The sequence below is a fragment of the Otolemur garnettii genome, unplaced genomic scaffold, assembly GCF_000181295.1.
Source record: "Otolemur garnettii isolate 467f Iridium unplaced genomic scaffold, OtoGar3 scaffold00189, whole genome shotgun sequence".
Classification (NCBI taxonomy): Eukaryota; Metazoa; Chordata; class Mammalia; order Primates; family Galagidae; genus Otolemur; species Otolemur garnettii.
Genome location: NW_003852584.1, coordinates 2360073 through 2384117, shown reverse-complemented (window position 1 = coordinate 2384117; position 24045 = coordinate 2360073). Strand labels below are relative to the sequence as shown.

The 24045-nt window shown below is 42.8% G+C and overlaps 1 protein-coding gene across 4 annotated transcripts in view; it reads left to right on the top strand.

The window, feature by feature from the left end:
- CLEC16A (C-type lectin domain containing 16A) overlaps nt 1-24045 on the top strand; it is a 223624-nt gene that overhangs the window by 68343 nt on the left and 131236 nt on the right. For all 4 annotated transcript variants that reach the window (XM_012812106.2, XM_023507562.1, XM_023507563.1 and 1 more), the window contains exons 11-12: nt 13350-13482; nt 17405-17505. In XM_012812106.2, the coding sequence (XP_012667560.1) occupies nt 13350-13482; nt 17405-17505 (234 nt within the window). The remainder of the gene's footprint in view (nt 1-13349; nt 13483-17404; nt 17506-24045) is intronic.

Below are 24045 nucleotides of genomic sequence, written 5' to 3'. Positions count from 1 at the left end.
ACAGCTGTGTACATTAATGCAATCATGGGGTGCAGTGTGGTGTTTTCATATACAATTTGAAATATTTTCATCAAACTGGTTAACATAACCTTCATGTCATTTTCTTAGTTATTGTGTTAAGACAATATCTAAGATGTTTGTATTCTACTTTTTTTTAGAAAGATTCACTTGTACCCTTGTAAGATAAACCATAGAGGTGATCCCTCCAATCACCCTCCTTCCTCTCCTTTCCCCCTCTCCTTTCCCCCTCCCTTTTCCCCATGTTCTTAGGCTATAACTGGTCCTCTTTTTAAAGGCTGAGATCTCCAGCCTGCTTTCATTTCTGTTCAGTGTGCATAGTGAACATTTTGGTTTAGGAATTCTTTTTTGGCCTGGGAAACTTTTGCCAACAAATATCACTTTGGTGGGGAAATAAGGAGAAAACTCAAGGTAGGCCATACCTACTTGGTTATTTGGGTGATTTCAATTTTTTCTTGTAGTTGTTAATACATAGAAAATGGTCTACCTAAACCTAGGCCTAGCTGTCTTATAGCCACACTGGGGAAAAATGGACATCTTTGCCTCATTTTGTACACTGTGTTCTTTCAATTTTGTTTTGGAAAGATGCTACCTCTTTTGTTCCAGTCCTTTTAAGGGATGCTCTCTAACAAGGCCTTAGTCATGACTAACAATGATGTGGACAGGGAAGGCTTGGGCCCGAAATCACAATCAAATTAGTCAGCTGGGTGGCCCAGTCCCAGAGTATGAGGGCTTCAGGTCAGCTTAGGAAGGCCGCCATTTCAGCTTGGGCTGTTTGTAGTGGAGTGGAGGCTCCTGGACACTGAGCCCAGGTGTCCTGTGCAGGGCATGGGGGAGGAATTGTCATCAGCCAGCAAAAGCATGGTTCCCAGGGACTTACTCAGCCTGATTGTGCCAGATAGGACCCAGGAATCTCCCCAGAAACCTTGCTGAGACAGTTGGTAACTTCAGAGCTTGGTGGCTCTTCAGTGACCGTCTTGGCAGTTTTGGTGCCCTCCTAATTTGAATATATTAATCATTTTAGGTATGATGGGCCTGCCATCTTCCTACTTGGCTCACTGTAAAGAAATAAACTTTTGAGCCCAGGGCTGGCTAGGCAAGCAGGCTGGCAGCTGGGTGGGCGGTGGCAGTAGCCTCTGAGCACTAGAGGGGGCTCGGGTCTGAGTCCACGTCAGTGCCGGCCACGGAGACTACACCATGGGCATTTAAAAAAAGGAAATAAACTTTCATGGACCAGTCCTGCTAGACAATAGCAGTTGTATTTTGGAGCTTTTTGAATTGTATATTTCTCTTTTAATTAGTCTCACATTTGAAGGTATGGTTGGTGTGTGTTTTCTCCCTAGATTATGTCTGTGTTATCTTTATTTTAAATTGTGCAGCAGTTAATTCTTGTGAATTGGAAGGACATTGGCACATTTTCTCATTCATGTTGTAAACCATGGAAATAGTGCAGATGGTGTCTGTCTTAGCATCCAGGTTTATTATATGCCTCGGATGGTTGGTTAATGGTGTCCTTACATGCTGGACCTCTTTTTCCCCATCTGGAAACTATGATTATAGAAAATATAATTCACATGATGACTTTTTTTTTTTTTAATGAAGGTGCATTGGTTGCTCTTGTGGTCACAAGATTTAGAAATTCAACTCAGAGTGGCTTAAGCAAAAAGTGTCCTTATTGTTTATGTTCTTGAGAAGCTTGGATGGGAGAGGGCCCAGGTACAACTATAGGCTTGCATCCTGCCAGCTTAGCCACCCAGTGGAGAGGAAATCTGTCCTTACCAGTGGCTGCAGCTGAACCACTGGGGCTGATGCATGTGGAACCTGTGGGCCTGGCTTCGGTCCTCTCCCCATCCCCACCCCCCAGAGACATCCTAGCCTGAGTGATGAGTCTACCCCATGGTGGCTTCCTCATAAAACATGAGGTGTGTTTATCTGAAGTGGGGGCATGGATGCTGAGGCCACAGAGATAACAGATTCTCCCCCAGAAAGCCACACTGTTTCTGGGTATTCCCCATCTCACTCAGGCCCATCTTCTCCCTTCCTAATTTGAGGTAGACATGTGGCTGTTTTCTTCTTCATATTATTTTTTCTCTAGCAAGAGCCTTTTGGTATCCCTAAATCTAGAGGCTTGTTAACAGCCTATTTGTAACAAACAGACACAGGTACCTCTTAAGGAAAGAAATGCTGGCACTGGTTCCTTGCTGCATAACCTGCCACCCACATTTTAGTAGTGAAATCTTTACTTAAAAAGATGGGCAAGACACAGGCATAAAAATGACAGGTGGTCACAAGGCACAGTTTTGCTGTGACCTGATTTGAATGTGGCATTAATGTTTTTTTTTTTTTTTACAAATGCACCCAGAATTCACACCTCCTCCACAGTGAAGCCCAGACGAGGAAACTGTGTGAGATGAATGTGCACCCAGACCCTCCACACCCATCCCCAGTTTGCAACAAAATTTGCTCTGCCTTGGGTCCCAAGTGATAAGCGACTCATTCTGAAACCAAGAAATCACAGGACCCCTAATTTTTAGAAATTAAATATCAAAAGGAAGAGGAGGGATGGTGTTGTCCCTGTAGTGAAACAAGCGTTCACTCTGCCCAGGAAGCCTCAGCGTGCTCATTTCTTAGCTTGCCCTTCAGTCATGTCTTTTTGTATTTACTTAGAGCAGTAACTTAGTAAGTAGATCTAAGACAAGAGATTGAATTGTTTGAACTCTTTGAAAAATAGGGCTAGACTATTACTTTTTGCCTATGGAAAAAAGCATTAATTGTACAGCCTGACCTTCAAAGCCTGCTCCTTTCTTGGAATTCCAGCAAGGGCATGTAGTGGAAGCAACAGGACTGACATTGAACCTGCCAGGCAGGTTAACTGGGATTTGAGGAGTGCCTGGGAGTTGAGAGTCCCAGCATTGCTGCGTTTTTTGTTTTTTTTTTTTTAATCTTTTTTGAAATGAAATGTAACCTGGCCTCATTTCCAGCTCTTATAATAACACCAAAGCCAGACCCATGCATGGCAATGTTCTGACTGGAGCAAACCAGAGCCTGACTGGAGATTGGACCTGAATCCCAGTCGCAGCTATGTGGCTCTGGGGAATTCATTGTCCTCTCTGTAGAGTAAGAGTCCAAATGCCCAACCCTCAGGATATTACAAGTGAGGACGTCAATGCTACTGTGTTCAGCATGTCACATGAGAGCATAGAATGGGAACCCTGGAAGGTGGAGGAGGGTAAGAGTAAGGCATGGGGTGGGGTAGATTGTGCTTGGGCACCCTGTCAAGTTTCTAGGGGGCCCATTCTCTGTTAATTCCTATAATACATAAATGTGTGAGTGTATGAAATCATGGAAAGAGAGGGAGGAGAATAATTGGCAGGCTCAGTTACTGTAGAGAGATGTGGGGCTGCCAGCTTTTCAAATGGGCTTAACTAGGATACAGAGGAAGATTGAAGGTGAATTAGGACAAATCCTCTGAAGAGGAACTTCTTGGAATACCATTCTGAATTCAGTCTCCTGCTGTCCAGTAGACGATAATAAAAAACAAAGGAAGGGGCACTCCCAATACTCAGTGCACATACTCTCTGTCATTGCCAGGGGCAGTTCACTTCTTGAAATTTGGCTCCAAAGCCAGCCAATAGCATGCAGCCCTGCCCTTATTTCCAAGGGAACCAGCAACGGTGTCATCTTACCTCCTTCTCTTAGCCTTTTGAAGGCCTTTTTATTCTCCTTTTCCCCTCTTTTTATCATCTGTCCTTGCTGATTTCTGGAATATGGAACATGGAGGGCAATTCAGAAAATCCTTGAAATTGTAAAGTCAAAGACTATTGAGAGGTCATGCCTGCCATTTCCCTGAAAAGCACATCACTTACCAAATATTAATCAGATTAGAATGGACATTATCCCAGGCAAGCTGATGAATTATTACTGTTATTTGAAAAATCAGAATACTGGGGAAGCTCAAAGATTTGGCCAGTATTGCCATATTGAGAGTTAGAAGGTAACGTCTTTGGGCCCAATGGTCCTCAGGTCTCTTGTGGCCTGCACCAGCTCTTTTCAGCATAGCCACTGCCTGGACAAGTAGGAAGATGTGGCCTTTTCTGCCTTTAAAAAAAAAACTGTGGTAAAACACAAATCATGCAAAATTTACCTTCTGAACCATTTTTAAGTGCACAGTTCAGAAGTGTTAAGTACTTCATACTGCTGTACACCCATCATCACCATCCATCTTGCAGAACTGAAGCTCTGCCCACTAAACAACTCTCCATTCCCTCCTCTCTTCTGTAACTCCCAGTCTACTTTCTGTCTTCATGGATTTGACTCTAGGTACCTTATTTAAGTGGAATTAAATTTCTTTTTGTGCCTGGCTTGGCTCCCTGAGCACGACATCTTTAGGGCTCCTCCGTGGTGTAACATGTAACAGACTTCCCTTCCTTTTTAAGGCTGAATAATAATTCCATAATTCCAATATGGATAGACCATATTTTCCTATCCATTCCTCTGTTGATGTCACTTGGATTGTTTCCACTTTTCAGCTGTTGTGAATAGTGTTGCTATGAACATGGATGTACAAATCCTTTCCCACCTTTGAGGCCCTTGCAGAAATGATAGAGGCTATGGGAGGGCCTGGGTGGGGCCCACTGAAACAAGAACATTTGGAGATTTGGGTTCCTGATCCCAGTCTTGCAGCATCATAGGCTGCGAGATTATGAGCATATTACTTGACTCCCAGAGGCTGGAGACTCTGGTTGTGTAGCAGGGTGCAGGCTAGGTGCTGGAATATGGGAGATTAGGGGCCATGGCACCCAGCATGGGAACCGGGGTGTAGGTGCTTGTTTCCATGAGGCAGCAAACCGGCAGTGCGGGGAGAAGAGCCCAGGGCACCCTGGGACAGGGCCTCCCACCCAGTCCCTCTGTGGTCATCATGTCCCCCAATGCAGGATATGGAGATGGTTTTAGGTAGTGCAGAGAGGGCCTTGAAGGATGTAATAAGGAAGCTCTTATTTGGAGTGATTATCTCCAGGTGGGGGTGGGCAGGGGGCTGCATATTTGGTGTGGCAGGTCTTTAAATACCTCCCTGATATTTGTCAGTCTCCCTTTGTAAATGGATGCTACAGGCATTGGCACCTTTTTGTTTATTCATCAAAACAAATGAATAATTGCTTTCTACTTATACTGGTTTGATGCTTATAGTAGTATTTTTTGAACTTTTTACTTGGAAATAATTTCGAATTTACAGAAAGTTGCATAAACAAAAATAGTATAAAGCACACCCATTTATCCCTTTACCTGTTTACACCCTGTCCCTATAACATTTTATGCCTTTTGCTTTCCTATGTGTGTTTTCTCTCTCTACACACACAACTCCCACCTACATACACACTTTGGGGAGGAGTAAGGCAAGCCACTTCCATCACCCCCTCTCCTTCTAACGCTCCAGTGTGTATTTGCTAAGAGTCAGTGTCCTCATTTGTGGCCACAGTGCAGGATACTGTCTCATGTGTGTACTACTTTCCTGCTCTTCGTGTTCCAGTTGTCCTTATTGGCCTAATAATGTCCTTTCTAGCACCTTCTCCCCTCCAGTGCAAGAGCCAGTCCAGGTTTGGATGGAAACTTAAATTGTCACGTCTCCAGCTTCCTTTACTTTGGAACATTTCCACAGCCTTGCTTTCTCTTTTATGATGTTGACTCTTTTTTTAAAGAATACGGAACCTCCTTCACCTTTGTTATAATAAAATGTTCCCCATTTTGTCTCTGTCTGACGTGAAGATTAGACTGAGTTTGTTCATTCTTGGCTAGAATATGGGTGATGTCATGTCCTTCTCAGGGTGTCACACTTGGAAGGCACATGATGTCCTTCTGTCCCAACCCAGTGATGTTCATTTGGTCAGTTTCTCCTCTGTGTAACTACTTTTTTTCACTCTTCACAACTACTAAGGAGTGCATGGGAAGATAGACACTTTGAGATCATGCAGATACCCTGTGCCTCACTGAAATCCCCCGTTCAGTTTGGCGTTCACTGAAGAGCCCAGCCTGAAGGGCTTTGCCGTGATGGTCACAGACTGCTGACTTTCCAACGTTAGTGCTCTCTTCATGGTTAAAAGTCAGACCTCAGCTTTCTGAGTGCAATCCCTCCTTTCTTTTCACTTATTTATTTATCTTATTGACATGGACTCATGGATTGCAGTTTTTTAATTGCTGTATTTAATTATTTTGGTGGTCAAATTGTCTCAGAGTTGGCCTTTGGGAACCCTTGTAAGCTGACTGTTCTATCCTTGTGATAAGCCTCCGCCATTTTTTCAAGCTGTCTGTTATGCTTACTTTCTGATATAACAGGGTATTCTATATTTATCTCACACCTGCTCTACCAGTCTCTGGAATTAGCCATTTCTCTGCAAAGCTCTGGTTCCTTTTTATGGGCAATGGCATTAGAAACCAAGATCTGGGCACTGAATGTGCTGTTGCTATTGGAATGTCTGCTGTTCAGTCCATTCAGTGGATAAAGGTGGAAATATGTGTATACATACACGAAGTACATATTACACATGCATACATATGTATATTTTAGAAATGATAAGTTCATACCAGTACCTCTGATTCCAGCCAATTTATACAGAGTTTTTCCTTGTCCTCTCCAATCCAGATTTATATGTCTCCTTTGCCACGTAAGAGCCCTAGTTCCTAAGAGCATCAACACATTTATTAATATTTGCTCAACCCTACAATACAACTAAAAGAGCTTCAGAATTGTTCTACTTAGAATTGTTTATTATTAGTAAACAAAGAGTTCAAGATATATTTGCAGTTCTTCCTCCCCCCATATCCACCCCAATACTTTACCTGTCCCCAAACTGAGGGAATATAGTCAAGTATAATAAGTCCTTCTTTGATATCATCAGTGGGCTCTTGGAAAGTACAACTTAAGGGAAACAATGTATAAAGAAACCAATTTTACCACAGGCTAATTGATATAAAGAGGAATTAAGTTCCTACGGCATATTCTGGTCACAAAAACATCCCTAAACTTTTTTTTTTTTTTTTTTTTTTTTTGGGACAGGAGCCTCAAGCTATCCCCCTGGGTAGAGTGCTATGGCATCACAGCTCACAGCAACCTCCAACTCCTGGGCTCAAGCGAGTCTCCTGCCTCAGCCTCCCAAGTAGCTGGGACCACAGGCGCCCACCACAACACCCAGCTATTTTTTGGTTGCAGCCATCATTGTTGTTTGGTGGGCCCAGGCTGGATTTGAACCTGCCACCTTAGGTGTACGTGGCTGGCGCCTTAGCCACTTGAGCCACAGGTGCCAAACCAACATCACTAAACTTCTAAGTAAAGACCTAATATTAAACACTGGAAATACATGTGAACTGTATATACATTTAAGAAAGATTAGTAAGAACAAGTAAGGTAATTATTTACCCAATTTTTGTTGAATCAGTCAACAACAGCGGTCAGAGTGAAGGTGGATTAAATCAACAAATAAATGTTTGCAAAGGGAAAATCGTCTGGAGCATCTCCTACCACCACGTAGTTTAAAAACAATTGTAAATATGGTGGGCTCTTGAGTACATTGATACTGCATTGTCTATTGTCATGCATTTGTAAGATTATTTTCTACTTTATGAATTTTTATTTGGCCATCATTTGTATTCATTCATTTTCCAACCCATTTATTCCAGTTCAGGTGCTTTCATGGCCAGAGTCTATTCTGGCAGCTCAGGGTGCCAGGCAGGAACCAGCTCTGGACTGGATGCCATTCCAGCACTGGGCACACTCAGACATACCCATTCTCAGACTGGAACTGTGTAGACACACCAGCTAACCCGATGTGCACAGCTGTAGGCTGTGGGAGGAACCCTACAGAGATGGGGAAGAATGTGCAAACTCCACGCAGACATTGGGCTCAGCCAAGAATTGAATTTTTTCCCCTCATCAGTGTTATAATGAAATGACATTGAATGAAATGATGTTATTAGATGACCTGCTATGTTGTGTTCATAAGCTATTTATCAGACTTAAAACTATATAAAAGATGTGTTCAAAGAAGCACCCACCTCAATCCCTTCCACCTCATTCCCACCATCGCATAGATTATCAGCCTGATTGTCTTTGGGAATATCTTTCCTTGTTTCTTTTTATAAAAACAATCAGATTCACATGTATTTTCTTTTCCTTTCTTTCTTGTACCCAGGGTAGCATAGTGTACATGTTATTTGGCATCTTGCTCTTTCACTTAGCAGTATCTCTGGAAATTACTCCATAATCAGAGATCTTCTTCATTGCTTTTTATAGCTGCACTGTGTATGCACCATGGTTCATTCAACCGATCTCTTATGCTTGGACATTTAGGTAGTTTCCAGTATTTTGCGGTTATAGATAGCACTGCAGTGAATATCCTCATGCATGTACTTTTATCTTCCAGATAAGTACCTACAAGTGGACTGCTAGGTTGAAGGGCATGATAGTGATTTAAACTTTTCTTTTAAGCTGTATTTAAGTGGGCACAAAAGTGAAATGGTTTAAATAAAATGATTAAATAAATAACAATCAGTACTAGCAACAACAGACATGACAAAAATCATAAAGTCAAATGAGTGAAGTTTGAGCAAAACAAGGCTAAATGATTGCCACAGTCCTTTTAAACTCCAAAATGGAGATCTGATTGGTATGGGGAAGTGGCTGATAGTATAACAACTGAGGTTCAGAGGAAGCCCCCAGGAATCCCCATCATCAGAGCCTGAGTCCCAGCCTCAGTCACCACCAGTGTCCATGTGAGCCCTCTGAGCTTCCCTCCCTGGTGGCTGCAGCATGGTTCATGTACCCTGGTAGGGAAGGTAGGCCACACTGAGGACGCACAGTGTCAGTAGGGACAAATGGGAGCTGAGGCCTAGAAGCAGCACAGAATGCCAGTGTGCTGGTATAGCACAAAGGAGGGGTTCACTGTGACTCTGAGTCATCAGGAAAGGTCAAATCCTCTTTAGCATCAGCTTTTACAGATTGCTGTAAAATCCATTTGAGTGTGGTGAGAATCATGGGAGAACTTTTCCCTAGAAACCTACCCCCCATTACACCCAGGCCCATGAGCGTTTTACATACAGTTCCAGGGAGTTGCCAGACTCTAGGTAAGAAGCAGTACTTTTAAGGACTATTTGTGTTTTGACATTTGAAGAGTTGATCTGCATCCATCTAGAAAATTAAGTGAAACAGCTCATCCCACAATGTGCTGGCTAGATGAGTAAAGTCGGTAAACTTCATTCTGTGTAGAGAGGCCCTGTGGGCCTGGTCCTACACCAGGACAGGACATGGGGGTAGGCAAGGGGAATAGTGCTGGTTTCGTGCTGCATTCCCAGCTGTATTGAGAATTCCTGTACTTCACGGTTTCTATTTTCTCATACACAGTATCCCAGGGTAGACCAAACCAGTGGCTTTCAGGTAGTTTTGTGAGAAGGCCCAGAATTCCAGAAAGGAGCTCTGCTGAGTAGTCAGAGATATTTGGTACCCACCATCCTTTACCTAGAGCAGCTCTGGTCTTATGTGTTTACTGCGTAGGGTACCCAAACAGTTGTCATTCAAAATTAATATTCAGGCCCACTGGCTGCGGTGGCTAGTGCTTGTAATCCTAGCACTCTGGGAGACCAAGACAGGGAGATTGCTTGAGGTCAGGAGTTCAAGACCAGCCTGAGGAAAAACAATACCCCATTTCTATAAAAAATGGAAAAATTAGCCAGGCACCTATACACCTATAGTCCTAGATATTAGGAGGATGAATCAAGAAGACCACTTGAGCCCAGGACTTTTAGGTTGCTGTGAGCTTTAATGATGCTGCTATTGCCTGGGCAATAGAGCAAGATCCTGGATCTGAAAGAGAGAGAGAGAGAGCAGAGAAGAGAAGGGGACGGGAAGGGAGGAAGAAGAGGGGAGGAGAAGGGAAGGAAGGGAAAGGAAGGAAGAAAGAAAATCAGTTGCTTAAAACATTAGATGAGCACTTGACTGGATTATCTGTAACTACTTCTTTGCTCCAGAATTCCGATAGTGTCCAGGGATATTAAAAAGCCAGAAAGGAGGGGCAGCGCCAGTAGCTCAAAGGAGTAGGGCACAAGCCCCATATGCCGGAGGTGGTGGGTTCAAACCCAGCCTGGTCAAAAAAAACCAGAAAGGAGACAACCTTGTCTCCGTAGACTTGGCCTGCAGGCTGAGGTGCTAGGGCTTGGCCCTGTAACTTTAGGGAGTCTCAGAGATGAATTCCCTCTCATCCAGGCAGGGACATAGCCATGCCTGGAAAGGGGAACTAGCAGCCGCAGGGGAGGTGGACCTGTGATAACAGGGCAGAGGCCCGAGACTAGGAGGCAAAGGGGAGGCTGACTTCATAGTCTTGATCAGGGATCTTTGGTGTCTTTGATGGTACAACTCATCAGCAAACACAAATAAGCAAATACATGCAAATTTGAAGCATGTCTCTCCCAAATACATACACATTTATTTATTATAAATTATACATATTTGTGTTGTGCTAGTGTTATGGACAGTATAAAACAAAATAGATTTTAAAAAAAAAATGAGAGGAGTTAAAAGTAAAAGTCCTACTGCATCTTGCATATCCAGTGAGGTGTCTGTATCTACCTTGGGGAAGACGAGGAAAGCTGGAAGGGCAAATGGGCACCTGGAAGAGGTTGGTGAGAGAAAATGCAACAAAAGAATGATGGTTCCTAACAGCTGTCCACACTGTCTTCCTGCTCTGCTCTAACAGGGTACTACCTGAACTGCCATTTACTCAGCAGGTTTCTTTGAACTGACTCACTTGTTTTTTCTCCTGAAATTTAATCTTATTTTATGCAGTGATATCCATAAAAGGTATTCTGTGCAGCTATAATTTTTCTTCTAAAGCACAGTGAAATGAATATACAACTATGCAAACAAAACATTTGTCTGTGTACCACATAGGAGGCGTCTGCTGGCTCCCACCTTGTGATAGGATCCTACCCTGTGGGAGACTCCCATCTGATCAGATTGGGAGGGAAGAGGGCCAGTGAGTGAGCTTTGCAGAGGGCCAGGGCCCATGTGGACGTAGAGGGTGCATTTCTCTATGCCAGGGGGCGACTGTAAGAGAAGTCATGCCTAATAGTCTGGGGAGGGTAGGGGAGATGGGACATCTCTACTTAGTAATGCTTTCTACACATGTCAGTCACAGATGCTGTTGGGCTGTGGCCCACCCTTGCCTCACATCGCAACCACCATAAATCCATTAATTCCTCTAATCTTTTAAAATTCTGTTTTGTTTTATACTGTCCATAACACCAACACAAGACTGTATTGGACTGCCAAGACTTCCCTCATTGGGCTAGACCAATGAGTCATTCATTCATCTGTTAAAATGATATCTATTACGCACCTTCTCTGTGCCAGAACCTGGATTAGCCAGTGGAGAACAAGACAGGTAAGGCAGCTACTTTTATGAAGCCCCCATTGTAGTGGAGGAAGCCAGACAGTAAATAAGCAGCACAACAGAATTTATTTGTTTATTTATGTATTTATTTTGTTTTATTTTATTTTAGACAGAGTCTTACTATATTGCCCTCGGTAGAGTGCTGTGGCATCATAGCTCACTTCTCTTGCCTCATCCTCCCAAGTAGCTGGGACCACAGGGGCCCACTACAACACCCGGCTATTTTTTTGTTGTTGCAGTTGTCATTGTTGTTTAGCAGGCTCGGGCCAGTTTCAAACCCACCAGCCTCGGTGTATGTGGCTGGCACCCTACCCACTAAGCTACGGGCACCAAGCCCACAATAGAAAATTTAAAATCCAAGTAGTTGTAAATGCTGTGAAGTAAAATCAAGGTAAAGGGGGAAGGAGAACAAATCTTTCATTCCAAATAATTTGTGTAGGTACTTTAGGTAGAATTCTCCATTCTTTAATGTAACCTGTGCTAACTGACGTTCTTCCAGAGTTTGGTGTGGAAGGAGGAGAAAAAGTAACTTTTCAGTAGAGACAGCTGATTAGTGTTAGCTGGTGAAGTATTAAAGAAATGAAATATGAGTGAGTGTGGAGCTTTAATTAGAATAATTTTAAAAGAAGTAGAGAAAAAAACAGGTGGAGAGGGTATCTAAGATGTCTCCAAAGAGGAGACATTTGAGCTGAGCCTTGAATGGGACATCTCCACATGGATAGGAAGTCACCCTGGGTAGGAAGGACCTGGGTGGGAGCCTTCCGGGCAGAGGCAAATGCTATGTAAAGGCCCTGGGGTAGAAACTATCTTGGGTTGTTGAAGAGCTAGTGAGAAGCCCAGCAAGGCAGAGAGAACCAAGAGGTGAGGTCAGAGGTAGATGGAGGCCAGGGTGGTGGCCAGGTGGAAAGGCATCTGGATTCCATCCTGAGTGTGATGGGAAGGCACTGGGAGTTTTAAACAGAAGTGTGACATGAGCTAATTTCTTCCAAATCACTTTGGGATTGTGCAGAGAACAAATGAGGGCTGTAAGATAGTAAGCAAAGGCCAGTTAGGAGGCCTTGGCATGAGTCCAGGGGTAAGACCTGGTAGAGGCCATGTCTGAGCCCAAGTTACACATTCTCATTTTTTCAGAAACAGAAATGTAGGTTCACATTCCATCACCTTTTTCTTTTTTACCATTATGTTCCCCCAAAGATGGGGGAAATGACCTAAATAATGACCAGTCCTGTTCCAAGAACTGACTGACTGAAAGTCCGTGCCCACATGGCAGAGACCTCTGTGATGGAGGCACCGTGAAACTCAACTACCATCCATATTTAATTCAAGATCTTTTTCTTTGGTGGTTCATAACTTTTCTGAAAATTAAAAATGTACGCCATGCTTACGTTGTTTGGCACAAGTTGCCCTTGTTTAAATAGCAAAAAAATAAAACGAGATTTCTAATTTCTCACTCAACCCAAAAGTTGTGCATGGAAAAGGAGGCTTCAGTGACATCAGAGCCTTTTCTGAAGTGTGTGTCATCAGTGAGTTTGGTTGTATTCACTAACCGTGTATCTTCTCAGCTGACTCAAATCCCTTGGGAAGGGGATGTGGTATCAATAGAGTAAAATACATATCTCCTTAATATCTTCAAGTAGGATAAATGATTGCAGCGTGTGTTTTGTCATCAAAATCAGGGACAGGTTTCTTGGTATTGCTGAGATGAACGGAAAGAGAGGTTCTGGCTTCTGTCTTACTGCTCCCCCAGTGTTACTGGTGTTTAGATCATCATTCTTGGACATTTGCGTGACATGTTAGGAGTGATTTATGCATAATTATTCTCGAATATGAGCATGTGTATGAGTCTAGGTCTGTAAAGCTCTCTGGGCTCATCTCGGTCTCCTTGTTGGCTTCCAGAGATTGAGATGGTGATCATGGAACGCAGCAAGCTCTCGGAGCTGGCCGCCTGCACCTCTGTACAGGAGCAGAACACCACTGACGAGGAGAAGAGTGCTGCAGCCACCAGCTACGAGAGTGCGCAGTGGAGCAGGTAGCTGCCGCCCTGCCTGGACTCCCAGCCAAATTGTGCTGCCCCCTTTCCTTTCCCTGCTTCTTTAATCTCTGGCCACTCCGAGATATGGCTCCTCTCAAGAGGCACTTGGACAGAGCCGTTTCTCCACACTGTAGTGCTTGCCCCTTGGAAAGAGATTGCCGGGACAAGACAGTGCCACCCCCAAGCACTTTGTATTTGTGCTGCATCTTAAGGACGTGACCATACTTCCCACTGGCTGCTGCTAGAAATGCTCTGCTTCTCCCAGGAAGGATCCCCGCAGGAGCCAGGCTTGGATCGCCCTGCCTGGTTCATTCACTGCCACGTATTCTCCCGTCAACAGGCCCTGCCCTCATGAGTCAGCTGGCACCATTTAATGCTGCTATTTGCTGTCACCTTTGTGCCTAATTGTTCATTTTGGTGACAGCCTGCTGTAGCTACCTCCTCTTAAACCTTGGCAACTCCACATTCCTGAAACTTTGCATAGCACCAGCTTCTCCACAATAGGAATGAGTGGAAGGCCACTTCCACAGTATGCCTGCATCTGTTAGGAGGGCTTCCTCGTCCCGGAGTTACTTCCTTATCAGGTGGCCCCACTGCACAGACTCTTACAGCAGCTTCCTTGTTAGCACTGCCTCAGTGTTAGTTAACAAATGCATGACACGGTTTCTCTGTCAGCCTACGAGGCATTCACTTTCTGAACCCTTCGAGTGGTGTGGTGGAAATATACACACAGCCCATTCTATTGATTAATCCACCTTGAAGTGAAGAGTTGAAGCCCACTAATTTTCCTTCTGCATCCTGTTTATCCTGTTTACTTCAGACATCTAAAAGAATTTTTTATCAGATGTCCAAGGGGCCATTTTTAGTTTTTGTTAAGTAAAATATCCATTGGAGTATGATGTGAGCTATCAGTTGTTATAAATTATAAAGACTTTTTGATTTTGCTTGGCAGCAAAAAATGTAACTACTTCTCAAGCTCTGAAAATTAAGGAAGTCATTCTAAACACAAATCTGGGGCAAACCTTGGCGTAGCATTAGTTAGAATATGAATAATTGGAAAAGCCACAGGTAACTAGCAGTGGAGGATGCTTAAGCAACCGCAGGTGTATCTGCTTTATAGAACATTGGGTATTGCTTTTAGGTGAATACTGTCATGATGTGTTCAGTTTCTTAGATCAATACATGGAAGCAGAGAGTCTATTTCACATAGTATGGTAATACTGTAGCTTTGCTAAAGGAAGAAAAACACCCATGTATTTCAGCACCCTCCCAAAGCAGGAAAAAAATAGAACAAAGTGTTGTGTTTGAAGATCAGGGTTAATGACTTCTTTTTTTCTGAATTTTGGGAAAGAAAGGGGTTCTCTTAGAGTTGATTGGGATGGTTTCTTAACTTAGGACATCTTCAACCACATGGCTTATAATAGAAGTTTATTCAGGTGCCTTGAATTAGGCCACTTGTAGGCCTGGAACCTCTGGGCCAGATCTCTGCTCTTCTCTGAGGCTGAATGCCAGGGGAAAGACCTGGGTGGAGAGTTGCTGTTTTTGAGAAAGTGCTACCCCTCTGTCCTCTGACTTCCTGGCAGGAGGGTGCTGAAGATGATAGAAGGTGACCATTTGTTCTCTAGGATGTGGATTGGATTGTGACATTGGTCTGTTACCTGAAGAGAAACAGTTTAGGAAAAAGCAGACTCTTCTTCTGTTCCCCAGATGTGTATTATGGCCAGCATCTATCTTTAGGGTTAAATGAAGCCTAGGAAATGAGAAACATTCAAAATGGTGGTTTTTAAAATAACTATTCTTAAAAACACTTTTAAATATTATGAAAATACCCATTTAAAAAATGAAACTCTTGAAAAGTATGAAGTTACTTCCATTTTAGTTATTTCTTACCAGTTTTTTTTTTTTTCCTTGTGTGTCAACTTTTCTGGAAATTCTGCCCTCTCTTCCCCTAGTAGCTTGGATCATTCCACATCTATCTGTTCTTACTCTTTCTTTTTTCCAATCTAATATCAAACCCCTAGTATCTTTTTCACTTTGTTATATTCTTAGTAAACAGAATGCTTAATAGTTATATAACACTTCATCTTATAAAGATGATGCATTCACCCAGCCCTCCCACTGCTACTGGCACTGGTTATTAACATTATTCTTGAATGAAACTATAACCCACATCTCAAGCAGCTGGTTTACAATAAAATGTTTTATACTTTATCTTGCTCTTAAGTTTGAAAGCATTATTGCTGAAGGCTTTCAGAAAACTAGACCTACACATGGCAAAACTATTAACACATTTGATCAAACATAAATGTCCTTTTTAAGGTTTTGGTTTCTTTCTTTCTTTCTTTTTTTTTTCTTGAGACAGAGCCTCAAGCTATCTCCCTGGGTAGGGTGCTGTGCCATCACAGCTCACAGCAACCTCCAACTCCTGGGTTTAAGCGATTCTCTTGCCTCAGCCTCCCAAGTAGCTGGGACTACAGGTACCCAACACAACTGACAATTTTTTTCTTTTTTTTTTTTGGTTGCAGCCATCATTATTGTTTGGCAGGCTCAGGCTGGATTCGAACCCACCAGCTCTGGTGTATGTGGCTGGCGCTTTAGCCACTTGAGCTGTAGGCGCCAAGCCGGGTTTCTTTTTTAAAATTTTGTGTGTCAAATGTTTATTTGAAACATTAAGACAAGTACCTTTTTACTACTTTTGCATTTTCAATTTAATGTTTTATATTCATGATACTTAGAGTTAAAAATTCAAAAAAATTTTCTGTTCAAAGGTTCTATAGTGAAGAGTCTCCCTGTGTCTCCACCCTGCCCAGTTTCACTCCTCATAGGCATCTGATGTTGATAGTAACTTGTGTGTCCTTCCAGGGACTAAATGCACCCTTGGTCAACCATTGACATACTCTGTTCTCTTGGCCTCAACCTGGCATCCATAGGGGGCAGCTGCAGATGGTTACAGGACCAGACCTCCTGCCTACGAGCCAGATCTGTGCATGTTCTATTATCTTGGTGTTGAGGAACCCTTGCTGACCAGGCTCTTCAGTTGGAAGGGCAGCATTTGGGATGTGTGGTTTCTGATAGTGCAGCCACTCTATAGATCTCGTCAACAAAGTGTCAGGGGTGAGAGACCTTGTTATCAATTCTTACCAGTCAGGGCAAGCCAGTCCAAAAAATCACTAGGGCAGGACCCTGCCAACATGAAATCATGGAGAAGTGCCCTTGCAATATTAAACATAGAAATCAAATAGCAGCTCCCAAGTACTGGCACCTTCCACAGCATCTGGGCCTGTGCTAAATGCTTCTCAAACATTATTGCCCTTGAATTTTTAAATTAACCCCACAAGGTTCTAATTCTAGTCCTAGGGGTGGGGAAATGGAGAGGTTTTGAGTAACTTGCCTAAAGGTTTGCAGTAAAGAAGAGGCAAAATCAGAATTTGAACCTAGACAGTCTGGTTGCATGGCCCATGCTCTTGAACTTGTTCATATTGTTCCTTGTCTGGTGTTGTCAGTCTATCACATTGCTCATTTTCTTCATTCTCTTGTGACACACGTCATTTTGAATTGCTGTCTGTCTGTTCTCTGTTTCTGCCAACTGGCATGGCAGTGCCAAAGAGCAGGGACTTTGTATCAATTATTCCCAGTGTCTGGGACAGTGGTGGGTGATTGTTGAGTGACTAAGTGATCTGCTCCTTGGTCATTTTCCCCTCTAACTAGCAGCGTTGTGTAGAAGGAGCTTCCCTCTCATTTGTCTTTGCGGCTGTGGTGCCTAATCTGTGCACACAGTAGACTCTCTATACATAGGTGGCCTGAATGAGTGCAAAGATGTGAGAGGCAAGAGCAGATGGTGCCCCATGTGCAGGTGAGAGAGGGAAGGTGTTCACCTATGTGCACCTCAGGGTTCACATATGCCCCTCCTCTTTTGCAGACCCTTCCTGGATATGGTGTACCATGCCCTGGACAGCCCAGATGATGATTACCACGCTCTCTTTGTGCTCTGCCTCCTGTACGCCATGTCTCATAATAAAGGTAAGCACGTGTACCTTGCCTATCTCCCCGGCCCTGCCTTGGGTATTTGGGATGAGAAAGGCGCCTTTCCTGCAGGATTTCCTTTCTCTCTTCAGTGGACTCTCAGAGAACTCCTCCTCAGCCTTGTTAGAATTTCTCAGGTGTTGGGTGGCGCCTGTAACTCAAGTGACTAAGGCACCAGCCACATAAGCCAGAGCTAGTAGGTTCAAATCCAATATGGGCCTGCCAAACAATGATAACTACAACCAAAAAACAGCTGGGTGTTGAGGCAGGCACCTGTAGTCCTGGCTACTCGGGAGGCCGAGGCAAGAGAATTGCTTAAGCCTGGGAGTTTGAGGTTGCTGTGAGCTGTGACTCCACAGCACTCTACCCAGGGCGATAGCTTGAGGCTCTGTCTCAAAAGAAAAAAAGAATTTCTGAGGTGTTTTTCTACTAATTGAAGCCACAGGGACTGGTTACTCAGGCAATATGGGGGAAGGTAGGGAGGTGAAAGTTTTGACTGCCTAACCTTGTATGACTGTGTTCACACCGTGGTTTTCATTCGACCCCTTGATTTACAACCAACTTAGCATCTGACCTCTTTCCTAACATCAGAACTGAAATCAGTCAAACTGTAATCTTGGTTTTACTATTTATAATATTTGACGTTCTTTCTCTGGGTTCAGAACTAAAATAGACCCTGGGTGGATTTTGTGGAAGTGTAGGTTTCCTTTCTGAAGAAAGGTGTGGTTCTCTGGCTTCCACTGTCGAGTCTGTGTGACCAGGATTCAGCTCCTGTGGAGGTGTGAGGTTGCATTAAGATTCATTCACTCACCTCTTACTGCCAAGTCCTGGGAATAATCACTAATGTTTACCTCCCACCCCCTGTCTTGATGCAGGCATATTCTGAGACCTCATCATAATCTCTCCAAAGAGGAATGTAGGAATATTCCTTCTAGCCCCTGCCAAGGACACCAAATCCAGGGATGTTTCAGCAGGTTTTTCATAAGCTTGTTGGGGAATGGGCAGACTTAATTCTACTAAGACAGCCTATGGCTAGAGATATTAAAGTGTACACAGCAAACTATAGTAAAACCTCCTTAGTTGACCACCTCCTTAATTTGACCTAATTTTCATAGACCAGACATGCACCACCTGTGCGTATTAGTACCGTAGGCCTAGTTCCTTATGTTGACCACCTCCATATGTTGAACAGTTTGTTACAGTCCTTTGGGTGGTCAACTTAAAAAGGTTCTACTATAGTTATTTATTCTTAAATCATTAATCACGACAAATAGGTCAATTGGTGACAGAGAATATATGGTAAAAAGAGTATCCCCTCCTACCTTTGGTCCCAGCTCTTCTCTTCAAAGGCAGTTCACACAGCCAGATTCTTGTGTGTCTTTTTAAGGACAGCTGAGAAAACTCAAGTGGGAGTATATATGCTTTTATTTCTGTGACTGTTGGCCTGACTATAAATGGAGGTCTCTCCTCACATCATCATGTGTCAGTCCATGGGTTTATGTCCACACAGAACTGCCTTATTCTTTTTGACTGTGTATAACTGTGCCATCATCTATTTTGTCATCCCTTACTGAATGTCAGTGAGACTGTCTCCAGGCTTTTCCTATTGTAGATAAGCCTAACCATGCTGACTCCACTCAGGTGCAAGTCTGTAGATCCAGCCTAAGACTTTAAAAAGAAGGGTAGTAGGTTCCAAAACCTGCTGACATTTTCCCCACCGTCCTGTCCCTTCCAGCCCCTGACTTGGTACCTGGCACGTAGGAGCCCTCCGTTACTAAGGGTAAACCAAACTCCATGAGGCCCGTCTCTACCCTGGCCTCCATGCTCCATGCCCTCCTCCTTTTATCTCTGCAATTACAGCTCCTGATTACATGCTGGAGACTCCTACCCAGGTGTTTCAGCAATAGGTTGAAACAGTCTGTCTACCATTACACTCATATCCCACAAATATACCCCAACCTGGTCATACTTCCTATCATTTCTGTTTTACTTGAAGTTGCCAACCAAGGTTGAAACTGCCATGACCTTTAGCTCTTTCCCTCTTTTGATCCCAGTATTTAGTCATCAAGTTTGTCATTTTTTCCTTCTCAGCCTATGAGATCAGCAGACTTCAACGGAGTGCCTACTCAGTGCCTGGCTCCAAGCTATATGCTGGAGGTGATAGCCAAAGGCATGGAAACAAGAGAAGTCTGGGCATGTCACTCCAGTAGCTAGTATCTCACGTGTGGACTAACTAGTGGCCTCCCTGAGGGGTCAGACATATTGCTATAATCTTTCCTCTATTGCATACTGCAAGAAAATCTTCTAAGACTGTTTCGACCATATCCTTTCCCCATCAGAAACCTGTAGCACCTGCCTTGCTCCCTTAAATTCCACCCTCCCATACCTGTCATCGAGGTATCCCAATTATATCCCAGTTGTATCAGGTGGGCTTGATCTGATTCCCAGATTTCCCTTGACAGACTCCTGGCTCTAGCCCAGGAGTCTTCAAATTTTTATGTAGTCACAGAAATCTTCCTTTTTTTTTTTTTTTGTTTGTTTGTTTGTTTGTTTGTTTGAGACAAGTCTTACTCTGTTGCCCTGCATAAAGGGTCATGGCATCTTAGCTTACAGCAACCTCAAACTCTTGGGCTCAGATGATGCTCTTGCTTCGGCTTCCCAAGTAGCTTGGACTACAGGCACATGCCATGATGCCCAGGTAGTTGTTCTGTTTTCATTAGAGATGGAGTCTTGCTTTTGCTCAGGCTGGAAGGCAAGCCACCCACCTTGGTCTCCCAGAGTGCTAGAATTACAGGCGTGAGCCACTGCTGTAGAGATAAACTGGTAGCTGCTGTCATGGTACTCACTCAACTCTTTAATGTTCTCTCAGTTGCAAGCAACAGAAACTGCCTCTTGTTAACTTAAACTAAAATGGCAAGTCTGTAGTAAGGCCGCTGGGGCAGCTCACAGAACCCGAGATTGCTGCAAATCCTAGGAAAGGACAGGAACCAACCAGCAAAAGGACTCTGAGTTGGTCCCAGCAATTCCCAGGCTGGGAGTCTGGCTTCATTCAAGTTCCAAATCCCTGGGCAAGAAATATGTTTAGCTTGGTGGTGTGTCTAACTCTGGAATAGTCAGCTGTGGTGGGGGGCAGGGTGACATAGCACAAACTGGGTCTCAGGAAGCTCAGCCCGGGATTTGGGACTGTTCTTAGGAAAAGGGGCACCTTTGGAAGGCGGGCTGCACCTTTGGAAGGGGCACCCAGTCAGTGCCAACACTCCTGTCTGCTCCTGAATCTTCTGCCAGCTTCATATTTGTGTTTCTTCTGTTCTATTTTTTTCTTTCCCAACATCACCACCTATTGAAATTCTGCTCGTCTGTCAAGGTTCTACCCAGAAGTCACCACTCCAGGAGGCTCTCTTTGATCCTTTCAGGTGATGGTCACTGGAGCTAGCACCACCTAGTGTGGCCATTTATTTATGTGTGTAGCTTCATTTGATCTGTTAAAATTTTGTTAAGGGTTTTTACGTCTATGTTCATGAGTAATACTGTTCTGTAGCTGGTAATTCTCTTGTCTGTATTGCTACCAGGGTGATGCTTAACTTATGGGATCAATTAGCTAATATTCCTTACTCCTCAATTTTCTGGAGGAGTTTTTGTGGAACTGAAGTTGTTTTTTTCCTTAAATGTTCCTTAAACCAGTGAAGACATCTGGGCCTGGAGTTTTCTTTTGAAGGAAGGTTTTTAACCACTCATTTTCTTTGGTAGGTATAGAGCTTTTCAAGGTTTTCTGTTTCTTCTTGAGTGAGCTTTGGTATTTTGTGTCTTTCAGGAATGTGTCATTTTGTCTCACATGTCAAATTTGTTGGCATAAATTTGTTCATAATCTTTTGTTATCATTTTAATGAATGTCTATAAAATCTGTAGTGATGTTCTCTCTCTAATTCATGATCTCAATAATTTGGGTCTTAACTTTTTTTCATGACCAATTTGGCTCAAGGATTATATCAACTTTATTGCCACTGTCTATAATTGTTTTTCTTGTTTTTTATTTCATTCACTTCTGTTCTTATGTTTATTTCTTACCTTCTGCTGCTTACTTGCAATTTAATTTATTCTTTTTTATAGTTTCTTAGGATGGAAGCTTAAATCACTGATTTTTTAAAGCTAGTTAATATATTTTTTTAATTAACATACAGTAAAATTCACTCTTCTTCATGTTTACTTTTGTAAAATTTGGCACAAGTATCAACACATTACAGTTTCAATGTTTTAAAAACTTCCTCATACCTTCTCTATACCAGTCTCTGATTTTTAAATCTTTTTTTTTTTATTTTGTGTCTAATATTATAAATTTCCCTCTAAGTGCTGCTTTGGACGTGTCCAATAAATTTTGATGTATGCTGTTTGTTTTTATTAGTTTAAAATATTTTATACTTTCCCTTTTGATTTCCTCTATTCTGTCATTTGTGTAATTTCTAGCTGTTTGTCTCTCATGGATTTCTCTCCTGCTTTTGTATATCACTTTTTTATTTTTGTATGGCTGATAATTTTTGATTGTTTGACAGTTACTATAAACTTTATATCGTCGAGTGATGGATTCTTTTAAAAAATATTTTGGGACTTATGGTTCTCTTACTTGGAATTGGTTTGATACTTTTTTGAGGCTTGCTTTCAAGCTTTGTTAGAGCTAGTCCAGACAGCCTTTAGTCCACAGAGGTGATGCCCTTCAGAGACTGTGTATAATATCCCATGGTCCACACTGGCCAGCCGTGTGCGAGCTCTAGGGCAGCAGGTCTTCCCTCACTCACGTGCAGGATCGGAATGTAGCAGAAGCCTCAGAAGGAACACTCTGCATGTCTCTGGAGCTCTCTTTAGTCCCTCCTCTTCAGTACTCTCTCCCACACATTTCAGCCACTTGACTTCCTCAGACTCCAGACTCTTTCTTCTCATCTCAGAGAGACTGTAGGCTTTGTTTGTGTTTCCTCTCCCTGTGCTGAGATCTGGGTACTCTCCCCAGTGAGCTGGAGCCGTCCCTGGGCCACCTGCTTTGCTCCTTCTTTCTCTCAGGGGTTACTCTCCTATGCTGCCTTGTCTGAGAACCATTGTTTTATATATTTGTTCTAGTTTTCTAAGTTGCTTGAATCAGGAAGGTAAATTCAATCATCTTGGCCAGTACTATACCACCTTTTTAATTTTTATTATTATTATTTTTTTTTTTTTGTAGAGACAGAGTCTCACTTTGTTACCCTTGGTAGAGTGCTGTGGCATCACAGCTCACAACACCCTCCCACTCCTGGTCTTAGGCGATTCTCTTGCCTCAGTCTCCTGAGTAGCTGGGATTACAGGCGCCCACTACAACACCCAGCTAGTTTTTGGTTGCAGTTTGGCCGGAGCTGGGTTTGAACCTGCCACCCTCAGTATATGGGGCTGGCACCCTACTCATTGAGCCACAGGAGCCACCCTATGGGACCTTTTTTAAAAGAAAGTTTTATTGCAGTATAATTGGTATACAATAACCTACATGTATTTAAAGTATACAATTTGACAAACTTTAACATATGTAAACATCCATGGAACAATCACCATGGACAAGATAATGTACATATCCACCCTCTCAAAAGTTTTCTTATGCCCCTCTCTCTCTTCCACACCCTGCTTCCCAAGCAACACCCATCTGCTTCCTGTCACTGTAGATTAGTGAGCATTTTCCAGAATTCTGTGTAAACAGAATCACATAATGTGTCCTCTTTTTGCGTGGCTTCTTTCAGTCCACATAATGATTTCAAGATTCATCCATGTTTTTGTATGTATCAGTAGTTCTTTTCTTCTTATTGTTGAGAGTATTCCATTGTATGAACGTCCATAATTTGTTTATCCAGTCATCTGTTTATGGACTTTGGGTTGTTTCCAGTTTTTAACCATTGCAAGTAAAGCTGCTATGAGTGTTTGTATACAAGTCTTTCTATGGGCATATTGTTTATGTAGAAGTCTTTGTATGGACATACATTTTCTTTCTCTTTAGTATATACCTAGGAATGGAGCAGCTGAATCATATGCAAGTGTATGTTTGTTTGTTTGTTTAATTAAAGAAACGACAGACTATTTCCTAAAGTGCCCATATAATTTAACATCCCAGCATCAATATATGAAAGTTAGTTTCTTCCTATCCTCAATAGGACTTGGTATGGTCACCTTTTTAATATTAGCCATTCTAATAGGTATGTACTTTTTACCAAAGAAGATATCAACACCTATCATGTACTGATACCTTCTTTGGTAAAAAGTCTTTTCAAATCCTTTGCCCATTTTTTTAAATTGTTGGGGATTCATTGAGGGTACAAGAAATCAAGTTACACTGATTGCATTTGTTAGGTAAAGTCCCTCTTACAATCGTATTCCTTTGCCCATTTTTTATTGGATTGTCTTTTTTCTTATTGTTGAGTTTTGAGAGTTCTTTATATATTCTGGGTATAAGTTCTTCATCAGATGTATTTCGCAAAGATTTCCTCCCAGTCTCTGCAGTGTGTTTTCATTTTCATGACAGCATCACGGAAA